Raw genomic sequence first — 15,623 nt, forward strand, 5'->3', positions numbered from 1 at the left:
AGGCTTTATTATTATTAAAATAATTTTACTGAAAGGAATCTATTGAGGCTCAGAAAACTCCTATTACCTGTCCAAGTCAGGCAAGATTCCTACTCAGATCTCACTTACTCTAAAATCTATAGACTGGAACAGAGAAAGCCCTCCTTTGGTATTGGTTGGGGGAATTAAACTCTTCACTCTTCCATTTGTAGGTGAGATCTCTTTAAGCCATGGAGAGGAGCAATCACACAGTGACAGAGTTCGTCCTGTTAGGCTTCACAACAGACTCCGTGATGCAGCTGGTCCTGTTTACGGTGTTCCTTTGTGTGTACTCCGTGACTGTGGTAGGAAATACCACCCTCGTAGTGTTGATCTGTAATGACTCCTGGCTGCACACGCCCGTGTATTTTTTCATTTGGAATCTGTCTTTTCTGGATCTCTGGTATTCCTCTGTCTACACCCCAAAGATCTTGGTGACCTGCATCTCTGAAGACAAAAGCATCTCTTTTGCTGGCTGTGCATCTCAGTTCTTCTTCTCTGCTGGGCTGGCATACAGTGAGTGCTACCTGTTGGCTGTCATGGCTTATGATCGCTATGTGGCCATTTCCAAACCCCTGCTTTATATTCAGGCCATGTCAAGGAAATTGTGCATCTGTTTAGTTGTATATTCCTATACTGCAGGTTTTGTCAATGCAATAATACTCACCAGCAACACATTCACAATGGATTTTTGTGGTGACAATATCATTGATGACTTTTTCTGTGATGTCCCGCCCCTAGTGAAGTTGGCATGTGATGTGAAAGACAGCTACCAGGCCATGCTGTACTTCCTCCTGGCCTCCAACGTCATTACGCCCGCTGTGCTCATACTGGCCTCCTACCTCTTCATCATCGCCGCCATCTTGAGGATCCGCTCCACCCAGGGCCGCCTCAAAGCCTTCTCCACATGCTCCTCCCGTCTGATCTCTGTCACTTTGTACTGTGGCTCCATTCTCTACATCTACTCTCGCCCAAGTTCCAGCTATTCCCTTGAGAGGGACAAAATGGTTTCCACATTTTATATTGTGCTGTTCCCCATGTTGAACCCCATGATCTACAGTTTGAGAAACGAAGATGTGAAAGGGGCTCTGAAAAAATTTTTCAGCTTGACACAATCAGGAGTCTAAATTGACATAAATTTCTTAAATGAGTGCTAAGTGCAAAATTAAGTTCTTCAGGGTAAGCTTGGAGAAGTGAATTAAAAAATAAATAAACAAACATTTTTTCTATTCAAAGAAATCCAGTGAAAAAGACTTATTTCTTTGTGTTTGTTTTTCTTTTGTGATCAAACTAAAATTTATACTATAGAATATGGATTCAATTTAATATTAGTATAGTTTTTGAAAAACAGCATTAGGGATTAATGCAAAATAGAAGAATATATGTTACTTTGGGATCAAAGGATTACATTTTATTTCACTATTTACCCTGAGATTGACCCTTGTTTTTTCTCCCTATAGTAGGCATTGTGGGAATGTGAAGAAAATGTTATATGGATACTTGATTTGTGGAATATATCCCAAATCCTTATTGTCCAGTACACACAGAACTTCCGTGGTAATGGAAGAATAAGGAATGTTAAGAATTTTGTGATTAAAAAAGAGAGGGCAGTGATGTGTTAGATAATACACGTAGATGAAAAGAAAGATCACAAAAGTCAGAGCTAATATAAATGGTGAGGTGGCTATGGCTAGTTGTTCTAAAATTTTAATTTAAATGCAGTTTATAAATGTGCTCATTACAACAATAACTATAATCTTTCAATAACAAATTCTAACTTTTTATGCTCAAGCTACTCATTTGTCAAATGTGACTAATAATCCTTAATCTGCAATTTTATTGTAAAGAGTATGGAGAAAAAGTCAACTAAACCTGCCACATACTGAATATTGAGCTGTAAGTTTCTTAAAATTGAAAAATTCTAGTGGGGAAAAAAAACAAGCATTGAATCTAGAATACAGTAGATTTTGTTTGTTGGTTTGTTGTTTCAGTGTGTTCCCCTGGATGTCGTTATTTTCCTCGATAGGGAGTATATAGTGGTATGGAATGAGGGAGAGTATGACAGACTACTCATTCTCTGTGGAAGAGATCACTCTTTTATGGAGTTATACAACCCTAAATACACTTCTTTCCCCACGGATTCAGAAAGGTGTTTTGGGTGTTTTCTTTTTTATTTTCTTGTAATAGAAACAACTCAAAAATTTGCCTAATATTCAATTGATGTAGAAGACACAATGTTTACAGAGATGTATTCTATATGCTCAATTAGAACTTTATGAAAATATTTGGAGGGAACTACTTATTAAAAATAAATGCTTGTAAATTTCCAACAGTTACACCATTCCAAATCTTATTCTCAACAAATAAAGTTTTCTCACTAAGCTTCAAATTCAAACTATGTGCATGAAAACCATCCAACCATCAAATAACTCAATATTAGAAGTTAATATTATTAATCACAATAAAATGATAATAAAGAGTTAAAAATGGTTTGATCAGTGTGTCATTGTTTTACATACAACTCATTGAATATACTTGAAATATTACAGTGTTACAAATTGTCTATAAGCCAATAATTTGGAAAATACGATAAGGGTATTCTGCAAAAAGATAACCTTCACCTCTGTGGCCTTATGCTCTGAACTGCTTTCCGGAAGGCTGCTTTGACGTCTTTGTTTCTCAGGCTGTAGATGAGAGGATTAAGCAATGGGTTGAACAGGGTGTAGAAGAGAGAAGCCACTTTGTGTCTCCCCACAGAGTAGGTGGAACTTGGCCTTGAATACATGAAGAGTAAGGATCCATAGAAGAACATGACAGAGATAAGGTGAGACGCACAGGTGGAGAAGACCTTGTGCCTTCCTGAGGCTGAGCGGATCCTCGAGATAGACAGAAGGATGTTGAAATAAGAAATCAGGATGGCAAGAATGTTGGAGAGGACCGTGAAGCCCACCAGACCCCGGAGGATTTTTTCATAGACCTGGATGTCTGTACAAGACATTTTTACCAATGGTGTTACGTCACAGAAATAGTGGTCAATGATATTTTTACCACAGAAACTCAGGCGGAAAGTGTTAGCAATATGAGCGATGGAATTCAAGAACCCTCTGATGTAGGAGCCAGCAACGAGTCCAGTACAGAGAGAACTGGACATTGTACTTGAATAAAGTAATGGCTTACAGATGGCCACTAGGCGGTCACAGGCCATGGCTGCCAGGAGATAGCACTCAGTGTAGGCGGCAAGGCAAGAAAAGAACAGCTGTGCTCCACATCCAGCCAAGGAAATAGGTTTATTTTCTGAGACACATATGGCCAGAATTTTGGGAATATACACAGAAGGATACCAGAAATCCAGAAAAGACAGATTACTAATGAAACAGTACATAGGTGTGTGCAGGCGGGAATCAATACATATTAAGATGACCATGGTCATGTTCCCTGACATGGCAATCAAGTAGAGCATCAGAAATATTCCAAATAGAATCAGCTGCCACCTGGGGTCTGCGGATAAGCCCACCGAGATGAATTCAGTCAGGACAGTGCGATTTCCAACTTCCATGTCCAGACAGAAGAAAGCCCAATAAAGATTACAAGAAAAAAAAATTCAGTGATTTTACTGCTGAAAGAAAGAAGCAAAGGTATCAATTAAGTCAGTAATTACTAGAGGCTTATATGGACTTTTATCCCTTACTCTCTAGAATGCTATAATTCCAGTCTGATACTTAGGAACAACTGGAATTGGAGTAGGATCTGATTCTGAAATTATGGCTCTCACTTAGTAATTGTTTAATGCTAGGCCAGTCCCTAATTCTCACCAAAAAGATGAACAAAATGATGACCCCTGACAGGTTGTCTGATTGGATAAAGAAGATATGCATCAAAACACCCGGCCTCATGCTTGGTACATAGTGAGCACTCAAAAAATTTTAGTATACTTCATATATTATTAAGACTTATGTGTCAAGCATCATCCCTATAATTATACAAAAACCAATATACTGTCCTATTCCTTCGGCTCTTAGTACAAATAGAATAAGTAAATGAATAAATAAATAGATATGTTACTCACTATGTGCCAGTTAGTATTCTGAGTCCTAATCTTAACACACTTAATCCTTACCACAACTTTACAAGGTAGGTATTTATGTTGCTCATGTAATTTAAGAAACATTTCCAAGGTCACAGAATTATTCAATAGCAGAACTGGTTTTTGAACACAGAATTTCTTTTATCAAGGGTATATGCTTTCAATTGTTAAGCTTTTATGTCTTTTATAGATGAATTATTTTTTCCCCTGTTTTCCTGGCTAAGGCAACCTTGTAATTCTATGACAACTTGAATATCTTCACCTATTAAAAAGACCTTTAAAAAATCACTTTTTTAAAAGAATGCATTCTTTTCCACTTTCCGCTACTAGATGTAAGATTTATATACATAAGTGAGAAATTTTTTTTTAATATAGTGGATTCTGAACATTGGAAAGAAACCAATTTTTGGTGTCAAAGATTCATTGAGAAACCATGAATCCTTCAAAGTTCCTACCTTGAAGCTCCAAAGCTAGCAGAGAGAAGCTACAAGGAGGTATCGAATTTAAAACATTACATAATTAGGGCTGATGCCCCAATAGCTTTAGAGCTGATATCCCTCTAACTATAAAGTTGGTGAAAGAAAGCTAAAACCAAGAGAGAATTGTAATTTATTCTGATGTTTAAAACATTTACGTATGGACTAAGCCAGGGTCAGTGTTGTAACTAGAACGCAAACTCAAGTCTTCTCCCTGGAGTTCTGGTGCTTCTGCTTGCTAGGAAGAGAGGTATGGTGTCCAAATCTCTCAACCGTAGCTGATGATGTTATGATAGGTCATAACTGCATTGATGATGCTGTGGTAACAGCAGCTCGAAGCCCCGAAGACCGTTCGTTTCTTTATTACTGCATAATAGATCTTTTCTTATTTGCACACAAAGCACAGATGCTTCAGCCCTACACCCAACGTTCCATAAGCTAGTTCTAACTTACCTTTATAAACCTCTCTCACCACTTCTCTTCATCAATTTAGGACGGCAACCAAACTAAATTCCTCTATGATTCATGTCCCCAGAATAATCTCACACATCCTGGGAGCTTCACAGTTATATTTCTATGCTATTATTCATGTGTATGCTATATTTTTTTTTCAGAATTTACTCAAGCTTGAGTATAAATACTTGACGGGAATGTATGTTTGTTATATTGGTAATGTAAAAGTGGTGGGCGATAGCCACCATCTCAGTAGTTACTTTCAACTTTCCCTGCTATGATATCATGTGTCTATATAAGGCAACATAACTGGGCGTTATTGAGCACATTTTTAATATAATATAATTTGGGGAAAAATGGAAATTTCTGGCCAGATCTAATTGTTACTCTTCTACTATTACCCTCTAAAGACTCAAATAACTCATAAAATACATATTCTGCTCTAAATTCAGAGTCTTCCCAGAAGAAGAGGTATTTAAATGAGACCTGAAAAATGAGCTAAAATGAAAAATGACCCTAAAATACTCCCAATTTTTTCTAAGTTAAAGTCAAATTCCATACAATGGCTTAAAGGTCTTCCAAGAGCCTACCCTCCATTACCTACAGGTCCATTTCTCCTAAGACTCACCCCCGCCTTCATTCTGCTCCAGGTTTGCTAACTTTCTCACTGTTTCACAAAGAAACACCAGCCCTTCTCTAACACCAAAGATTTCTGAACTGTCTATTTCTCTGCTCGAAACACTATTCCTCAGATATTTGCCAGGCTGACACTCTCATCTCCTCTAAGTCCCATTCAAATATCATTTTCTGACTAAGGCTCATCCTTATCACTATTTTAAATTCCACGCCCTCTTCCCACCAGCAATCCCCATCCTTCTTATTCTGCTCAGACTCTACTCTATTTTCCCCCAGACCTACTGTCACCTTCTAACTCCTGTTTATTAAGTTTATTGTCCATTTTCCCCACCATAATGTATTAACTGTGGGGCAGAAAGATTTCTCCACTTAGTTTACTACTGTATCCCAGCATACATAATAGTTCCTAGTAACTAACTGGCACTTAATATATATTTCTAGAACAAATAAATGGGTAATCACCTTTATACCTTGAAGCTGTTTTTCACAAAGTATTATCTACTTCTAACCTAACTCAAACTATTCAGGACTTATCTGCCCTCACAGGGACTTTCTTTGCCTAGTGTACTGTATCACTAATAAGAAGGAAGAGTAAATAAAGAGAGGACACATAACCACATCTCAAATCCATCTTGAATTTGAAATAAACTACAATTAAAATGTGACTGTGAAATAAAAGACAAAATATCAGAGCCAGTTATGCTAACGCATCCCATATAGAATGGCTTCTAAAGAGGTGTGTTCCCCTGTAGAAGCTCTGTTCCCTGCTCCCTTCCCTGGAAGACTTAAAATTCTGTGGATGAAGGTGTCCCTCTAGCACCTAAAAATGAGTACCAAGAAATAAAAATATCATACATTAGTATTTTGGATATCTCAGAGTGCCACAACTACTAGAGGCAAAAAGCATGTCACCTTTTTTTGTCCTCTTGATCTCTCTACTCTGTAAGTGAATGTATGATGACCCAGCATAACCATCACACTGAATTTCAAACTCTAGATAAGAGTTACATATATTTGGTTGAAATCTTATTTAGGATAGTGTCTGTGTGTGTGTGTGTGTGTGTGTGTGTGTGTGTGTGTGTGTGTGATTGGCACAACAATGATCTTATGAGAGCCAGGCCAGACTCTATCCACCTTCAAATTGCAGTAGCTGAGATCATAGAGAGGTCAAACCAGCCAGCTGCCCCTGATTCCAGTTGCTTACCCTTGATCAGGAAGGACAGTCCTGGAAGTGATACACTTTTCCCTCTCTTGTCACACTTTGGCTTGCTCTTTTGGGGCCTGATATATCTATTTTCTCAACAGCCCTTTGAGATACCTTCCTCACAAGCCTAGAAATATGTACCTCAGTCTCCAAAGACCAATTAGAGTTCATTTGGAGTGTGAGGATGACATCTTTATTAGGATATGGTGAAATAAAGGGTGTTTCATTAAATGTTGACTCTCTTATTGGATCTAAGTCACAATACAATTATTAAATGTGTCTGATCATGGAAACTCTCCAAATTGTACTAAAGTTTTCTAGAATGTATCATATTGGTGATAATTTTTTCTTGCCATATGCTCTTCTCTCTCTTCTAGGCTACCCCTTCTTGTCTCATTCATCAAGAAACTCTTGTCTATCCCTGGTGTTACTGGTTGAGTTTACCCCACAACCATTCATGTGTTGAAGTCCTAAGGCCCAGTAACTCAGAATGTGGCTATATTTGGAGATAGGGCCTTAATAGAGGTGATTAAAGTTAAAATGAGTTGATTAAGGTGAGCACTAAACCGACCAGACTGGTGTCTTTGTAAAAAATAAGAAATGAAAATTTGAACACCCAAAAAGACACCAAGGATAGATGTAAACATAAAAAAGACTATTTGAGGACGTGGCAAGAGGGTGGCCATATGCAAACCAAGGAAAGCGGCCTCAGAAGAAATCAACTCTGATGGCATCTTCTTATTGGCCTTTTAGCCTCCAGAACTGTGAGAAAATAAATTTCTGTTGTTAACATGACCTAGTCTATGGTATTTTTTTGTGGGAGCCCTAGCAAACTAATGTACTTGCTTATCAACACTAGGGCTTTTTTATGTTGGTGCAATCCCGTGTTTTACAGGTAGAAAGACTATTAAATTAGGAAATGTGATGCATCATAATGAAATATTCTCCAATTTTTCATTAATACATATACAACACTGACCAACCAAAGAAATATAAATGTTCATAGACCCTTAATTGTTATCAGTCATTGCTTCACCTAGGAGATATTTTCACTTTGAATCTTTTTGTGGATGCAAAGCTTTTTGAAATTTCTTCCTTGATTTCTCTAGTTATCTGTCTATGTCTATCTATAGGTCCATTTTTGTCTATTTCATACAGCTGCTATACTTTTACCCTTAATTCCTTAATTTTTGGGGAAACACACTCTTTTATTGAAAAGCTCACAATGACTCTAGTAAAGATATTTGTTCCTTCCTCTATCTATTGCCAGGGAAATCTTTGTTATCACGGTAAGCCAAGAAATAAGAGTCAGAAAGAAAAAATAAGTTTATTTCCAATGGCATTTTACAGTAGAAATTTTACTTATGACCTCCTAACTGACTCTGTCTGCCAACAATTGGGGTGAGAACCTTTGGTGTCAGAAGTTCTGGGTCCGCACTCCTATTTTCTCACCTATGAACTACATGATTTGAAGGAAGTCATTTAATCCATCTAAATGAAGCTAAGTTTCCATCACCAATTTTATTATTCTTGTTTATAGATTACAATGTTATACATACAAGGAACTTATAAACTGTCAAGTGAAAATTAGAAGGAAAAAAAGCTGCTCTCTTTCATCCTTCTAGAATCCCAGTAATTTTATAGACTTTATTTCAAGCTAGCTGGCATAGCTGTTTTTCCAAATGCCCCAGCCTCGTTTACTTTCAAAACACATTCATGTACATTAGTGCCAACTTGAAAAAACAAATGCAGACTAGTGTTTCAACAATATCCAAACATTTTTTTGTTTTCTTATTTTACGTATTTCTGAGAGGACAGGCTGATAACAATGACAGGGAGATAATCTGTGAAATAAAATATAGCCATTGTTCACCAAATATTTTCACTTACTAAAACTTTGGTCTATTTAACATTTTCTTCAGGGCATTTTTAACATCTTTATTTCTTAAAGCCATAGATGAAGGGATTCAACATTGGAATCACCACAGTATGGAACACTGACACAACTTTATCCCTTTCTAGTGCATAGCTAGTACTTGGTAGGGAGTAAATGAAGAGAATTGAACCACAGTACAAGGTGACAGCTGTCAAGTGAGAGCAGAAGTGGAGAAGGCCTTGAGGTGGCCTTGGGTGGAGTGGATCTTCAAGATGGCAGCAATAGTGAAGAGGTAGGAGGCAAGAATAAGCATGGCAGGGGTGATGACATTGGAGACAAGTATGAAATAGAGCACAGCCTGGTAGCCCTTCTTCACATCACAGGCCAAATTTACAAGGGGAGGCAGAGCACAGAAAAAATCATCAATGATGTTGTTGCCACAAAAGCTCAGGGTAAATGTCTCGCTAGTGATGATGGTTGAATTAAGAAAGCCAGCAATGTATGAGGTTGCAAAAAGACTGGAACATAACCTTGCAGACATAGCCTGGGAATAAAGCAGCGGGTCAGAGATGGCCACATAGCGATCATAAGCCATGGCAGCCAACAGGTAAGATTCACTATCAGCCAGTCCAGCTGAGAAGAAGAACTGAGCTAGGTAGCCAGCAAAGGAGATGCTTTTGTCATCAGAGATGCAGGTCATCAGGATTTTGGGCACATTAGCAGAAGAAAACCAGAGATCCAGGAATGGCAGGTTTCCAATGAAGAAATACATTGGTGTGTATAGCCGAGAATCAGCACAGATCAGAGAAATCAGGGTGATGTTCGCTGAGAGACTGAAGACATAGATGATGAGGAAGATGAAAAAGAGCACTCTCTGTAACCGCATGTCTGCTGTGAACCCCAAAAGTATGAACACTTTCACTCTGGTGACATTTTGCTCATCCATTGGTTTGGGGTTTCTCTGGTCCCTTTCTGTGAAAAGATTAATGAATATGTCATGATTTAAGATATCAGTATATCAACTTCCCCATCATTTGCCATTTAAGATGATTGAAAAACCCAACTGATGTATTGACCTTGTAAATTGTGAGACATGTTTATGCTGAACTGGTATCGTTGTTGGATAAATGGGAAATCCTTCTTTGCTGCCTTGAGAGATGGGTTACTATGTACATAATATAGTGTGTCACCTTATATTTTTAAACTAGTTTTTCCTACTTTTTGGAGGGAGTAATTTCTGTATCTTCTCTTCCATTTGCACTTAGGGTGACTGGGAACCATGTGGAAGATATGAAGAACTGAATTTGAAAAGACGCACTGACTTCTCTTTGGGTCTTTTAATCCTTTTGTCTTTTTCCACAGAGTTACATATAGAAGCACACCTATATTATTTTAACTATCTATTGGAATATCTTTAGAAGTGCATTTTACTATAATTTCTTCAAAAGCAATAGTTATATTTTCTTCAACTTTTTACCCACAAAACCAAGAACACAGCTTTGCATAAAGTTGAAAATGTGTAACTTGAATAAAAGAATAGATTTACTTAGATAATAGGAATTTGAGATAATAGCTACCTATATGACACTCAATATAACCTATAAAGAAGTAATTATATTAATGAATGGATAATTGTGTTCATAATGTGATTGAATTTCCTACAGAACCAAGATTTTAGAAAAATAAAGGAACCAAAAAACTAAACTGTCCAAACTGAATGATTTTGGGATGGATGGTAGGCTGAATAATGGCCTCTATAGATATCTATGTTCTAATTCCTGAAACCTGAGAATGTTACTTTATATGGAAAAAGAGTTATTAAATTAAGAACCTTGAGATGGGTAAATTGCCAGGATGAGCCCTAAATGCAACCCCAAATATTCTTATATGAGGGAGGCAGAGGAAGATTTGACTACAGACACAAGAGAATAAGGCAATGGAAACTCAGAGGCAGAGACTGGAGTGATACAACTCAAGAAGACAGAGAAGGCAAGGAATAGATTCACCACTGCAGCCTCTGGTTGGAGTGTGGTCTTGCCAACACCTTGGTTTTGGTTCAGTGACATTGAGTTTGGACTTTTAACCTCTAAAACTATGAGGGAATACATTTCTGTTGTTTTAAGCAGCCACATTTTTGGTAATTTGTTAATGAAGGAAGTTATGGAACTCAACCTCTAACAATCTTCTTTTCCTTAAAGATAGGAGACTGAATTATTGCCAGCATTAAAGGAAGCACTCCCTTTGCTTATTATGTTACAACCCAGGGGGCCCCTATTACAACACACCAAAATCAAAAAAGGCCTGAATGATGATTGTCATTGTTCTGAATTGACAGGGGGTGTGATATTTCTGCTATTAGATCCAAGGCTTTAGAATCTCTTCTGCTGGGGGACAAAAAAAAATAAAAACCTTAATCTTAGTCACATGCTTGGCTATGGACTTAAAACTGAGCTATAAAAATGAAGAATTGCTCTTTCACAACTGTATCTGTTTGATAGTAAAAATCTATAATTTTTAACTGTAAAATAAATATTAATGCTATACTTATTGTCAAAGCAGAAATTCTTCATAAAAACCAAAAGAGGCTTGGAATAGGTTACCTTTGAATTCCCTTAGAATTTCAAGGCTGTCAGATGCTAAGTCATTTTTAACAAAGCAGCTTAAGACTAAGTACCAAGAAATTTGGGTTTGACCTTAGTTGACTGCTGCCAAATTCAAATAAAATTATAACCTCCCAAACTCTATTTTCTCACCTAGTTTTCTTAGTTCAGTGAGACATTATGAGATCACAGATGTGATTAAGCACTGTGAAAACTAGAAGTTAAAACTATATATTGCCTTCTCTATGTTTTCTTCATCGCTGTAGTCTACCCTTCAGATATATCTATTTTATTTCCCAAGAATTTCCGATTACCCATGCTATTGACTCCATAGAGTTTCATGTGTTCTCATGCAGAAACTTCTTCTTCAATATGTGGCTTCTACACAAGTTGTGCAATTGCTGGGCTTGTTTGCAGAATTACAACAGGGAATGAAAATTTCAAGAGAATTTTCCTACCTAATATCTTTTTTTCCTCTACAGTTATTAAAAAATTAAGTAAACTTAAGTGTCAATGTCTATGTACATGAATATGTATATCAACGCTTTCACAAAAAACATGGGTTGAAGTTATCTTGGTGTAAGACATAAGATGCAGGTAAATAATATAAATTAAGAAGATGTGAAAAGGAAAAACAAGCCCTGGACCTAAAATGGAAGCAAGGATAAACCTGTTGCACAGCAACCAGTCCAATCCACTACTCTGTGCAGACCACAGATCTGATCAAAACTTTCTAGCAGCCCATATATACAATCAGTAGCATCCAAAAGACAAGCAAACCAACCAAAAGATTGGGCAATATATTATCATTATTGATACTAATTTGAAATTATTTCTCCCAAGATTTCTTGTAAAGACAATGAGTTTTGAAATATAAGGCATAATATATTGAATGTTATTACATATGTAGACGCACAACAGAGTTTTTTTGAGCTGCATTTACTTGCCAGTAATTTGCAGACTTAAACCTGGCTACATCCTTTCTTAGATTGGAGGAGACACTCAGACCCTTCTCCCCACAAAATATTTCTCCTCCCCATCTGCCACACATCGTTCTTTACCAAGAGGCATTTTTAAAAGATAAATGCCTCTGGGAGTGGTCACTCAGAAGGAGCTGAACTCTCAGTGATCTCTCAGTCCTCTCCAGGCATAATGAACTTGCCATTTCTGTCATTCAGTTTGATATGTTAATCAGATGCTTCTTGAGTTACATATTAATTATAAGTCTATAGTATAATCCCAAAGATTTATATTATATTTGCACTCCATCTCTTAAGGAGTTCGTGTACCATGCAATGCCTAACATAGAATAATAAACATTTTAAACTCATGATAATATGAACCCATTTTAATTTTTCTATACTTGTCCTAATCTAAGGACTAATAAATTTCCTGCAAGATAACAGAAGAGGCAATGGTGGGCCACATACAGCTACAGAGGATTTATGAGAATGAAAACATCCATCAAGTACACATCTCATTGCTTGTTTCATTGAAAGAGAAGATAAGTCTGGAGGAAAATACATTTGGAGACATTTCTGCTTCCTTCATCAAATATAATTATAAGAAAGAAAACTTTATTCTATCTCACAATGTAGAATTATGTTACGGTTTGATTACATTAAGAATTGTTTTGTCTTTCGTCGCTGTTGTGATTTCCTAACCTTTTCCTCTGGTTATTTTAACGCAATACTTCGTGAAGAAAAGGAGACACTTCATTTGAATTTCAACTCAAGTCTAGAATTTCTCACATTGTCTTAAATAAAAAGTGCTTTCTATTCATGTCACAGGAATCCCATTTCCAACAGTAACAACACTGGAGAGTATATAAGCCTGAGCACCCCTTTGGGATATGCTGCTGGAAGCAAAGAGGATCCTCACGTGCTATTCTAGCACTAAGTGACCAATTATAATGCTCAGCTATCTTTCTGGAATGCAGCAGGGAGAAATCATTCAAAATGAATATAATTGGTCCAATTAGTCTGTAAAGCCCTTTGCTTTGTGAGTTTCATTCACGCATTTTAGATGAAAGAGGAACCTGCAAAAAGGAACAGCCAACAGAAATGTCAGCACACAGTAGATACTCAAGAATCATTTGCAATCCACAGTGATAACAATAATGATAATGAAAAGGCCACAGAATTTTAGTGCTGAGACATGTTGACTATCATTTAATAAAAAGAGCCCATTTTACAATCAATGAATTGAGTGACAGGATTTGAGAAATGGAATTTGAGAGACAGATCCAGTCATATGGTTAGAGGAAGCTTCATCTCTACATCAGAACATGATTATACTCATTGATTCAAAACATATTTATTATGCAACACCTAGGTACACAGCACTGAGGGAGAAGCTGGGGGAGATACATCTGGGAGGCGAGGTAAGGTCTTAGGTGGGCTTAGTTATTGCCAAGAGACATTTCAGGACAGAGACTGTCTAAGAGTGAACCTCAGGTCTACAACTCATTAGTTGTGTGACCAAGAGCAGTGCACTTAAACTCACCAAGCCTCAGTTTTACTATCTATAAAGTGGAAATAACTTGTCTTCCTCATAAAGTTGTTGTGAAGATTGAATGAGATAACATATATAAAGGTTTTAATAAATATCAGTGAAAAAAATCAAAAAACAAGCAAAAGTAAAAATAAAAATAAAATAAAGAGAGGGAGATACAGTGCCTGCCCTTGTGGAAGTTATGGCCTCATGGGGGAGTTAATCAACTAATTAAATACATTTATAATTATCAATTATGACTAGTATTGCAGTCATAATATTAAGGTGTCATAAGATTTTACTACAGTATCTGACATAGTGTGGGACTTTAGGGAAGATTTGTCTGAGGAGGTTATATTAAACTGAGAACTGAATGACAATAATAGGAGGTCACCAGTCATAGTGAGTGATGATGGTAGGGGTGGCAGCTGCAGGGAGGGTAGGGAGAGTAGTCTTGTGAGATCACAGGAAATGCAAGGATCCCACTTGAGAAAAAGCACCATGGATTCTAGGAAGGGAAGGAAGTTCATAGTGGCTAGACCTTGGAAAGATAAATACAGCTGCACTGAATTAGGCAGGAGAGGTGGGCAAGGTCAGACCGCATAGGGACTGGGCGTCCATGTTAATGATTCAGAGTATATTCTAAGTGCACTGGGAAGCCACTGATGAGTTTAATCAGATGCATGCTGTGGTCAAATAAAACTCTCTTTACAACATGAAAAATAGAAGTGTGAAGGCAGAGAGGTTCAGATGACTATTTTGGAAACCCATGCAACAGCTGATAGTACTTGGACTGGGTGATAGTAAACAATTTGTTGAAAAATAGTCATATCTGAGAGATAATTGGGAAGTAATATACATATAGGAGTTGGTGATGAAACCTTTAACACACAAATATCTCTGAAATTTCCTTGTCTTTGAAAACAGCCACTTTCCTCTCTCTCAGGGGAAAAAATCTTTTAATGACATTGTAGGGACAGTTGTCTTGCAGGAAATGTCAATATCTTCTCTGTTCCTACGCTCAACATCTCTCTTTGCTTCCAGGTCCAAGAGAGAATTAGATCCGAGCACAAGCCAGATGTGGAGTGGAAGGACGGCTCTTGGAGGACATGTGTATACACCTGATGTGGGATTGTGCTGATTGTCAGGGGCTGAGGAGCTTGTGGGGAATGGGTACTCAGGAAATTGAATAAAGGAAGATAAACTAAGAAATAACATCAGCAGAGGCCTATACTCAATACAAATGAGATGTAAGACCATCCCTTACATTCTTTGTAAAGGAAGGAGTCAAAAAAATTAGAGAGACATGTATGTTGGTGTAGATCAATCATGTGCAACCTACTTAACCATCTCCTAAACCTGCAGTTCTCACATCTTTTGATCTCAGCACCTGGGTCAACTGTGTCAGGCACCAGGGGCCAGAGGCCAGTTTTTGGAAGGATGGGAAGAGGAAACAGATTCATACTCACTGACTGTGTTCTTCAATTTATTAGAGACTCTTGCATAATAGAGGAGATTCAAAACAAAATGACTAGACAGATTGAGGCTTTGTTGTTTTCATTTCTACAAGTAGAAACTAAAAGAGGTAAAAATGTTATTGTTGTTGTTTGTGGCCCTGTTATAAATCACCTGCCCCTCTCAACAACCTAAGACCAATATGGCAACTTGACAAGACAATGGGTCAAGCTCCTTTACAAGACACAAAAGTCTCATAATTTATAGCCTTCCTCTCCAGCCACATCTTCTGGTATTCTCCACCACCATGCTGTTGATGGTGCAGACC

General features: G+C 37.4%; 2 protein-coding genes and 1 pseudogene across 2 annotated transcripts; 1 reads left to right on the forward strand and 2 right to left on the reverse strand.

Moving 5' to 3' along the window:
- LOC131402421 (olfactory receptor 9G19-like) lies at positions 1-1,226 on the forward strand. The gene has a single exon (XM_058537188.1). It carries the CDS (start codon positions 210-212, stop codon positions 1,143-1,145), a length of 936 nt encoding a protein of 311 aa, XP_058393171.1. The 5' UTR covers positions 1-209; the 3' UTR covers positions 1,146-1,226.
- Positions 1,227-2,635: 1,409 nt separating this feature from the next.
- LOC131402410 (olfactory receptor 9G4-like) lies at positions 2,636-3,574 on the reverse strand. The gene has a single exon (XM_058537184.1). The coding sequence runs from the start codon at positions 3,572-3,574 to the stop codon at positions 2,636-2,638; it is 939 nt and encodes a 312-aa protein (XP_058393167.1).
- Positions 3,575-8,760: 5,186 nt separating this feature from the next.
- Positions 8,761-9,693, reverse strand: LOC131402406 (olfactory receptor 9G19-like; annotated as a pseudogene).
- Between the last annotated feature and the right edge of the window lie 5,930 nt (positions 9,694-15,623).

This window comes from Diceros bicornis, unplaced genomic scaffold (assembly GCF_020826845.1).
Source record: "Diceros bicornis minor isolate mBicDic1 unplaced genomic scaffold, mDicBic1.mat.cur scaffold_100_ctg1, whole genome shotgun sequence".
Lineage (NCBI taxonomy): Eukaryota > Metazoa > Chordata > Mammalia > Perissodactyla > Rhinocerotidae > Diceros > Diceros bicornis.

Bases quoted from the DNA above. Each gene is read 5' to 3' on its own strand.
- LOC131402410 (XM_058537184.1), bottom strand. From the start codon at position 3,574: ATGGAAGTTGGAAATCGCACTGTCCTGACTGAATTCATCTCGGTGGGC.
- LOC131402421 (XM_058537188.1), top strand. From the start codon at position 210: ATGGAGAGGAGCAATCACACAGTGACAGAGTTCGTCCTGTTAGGCTTC.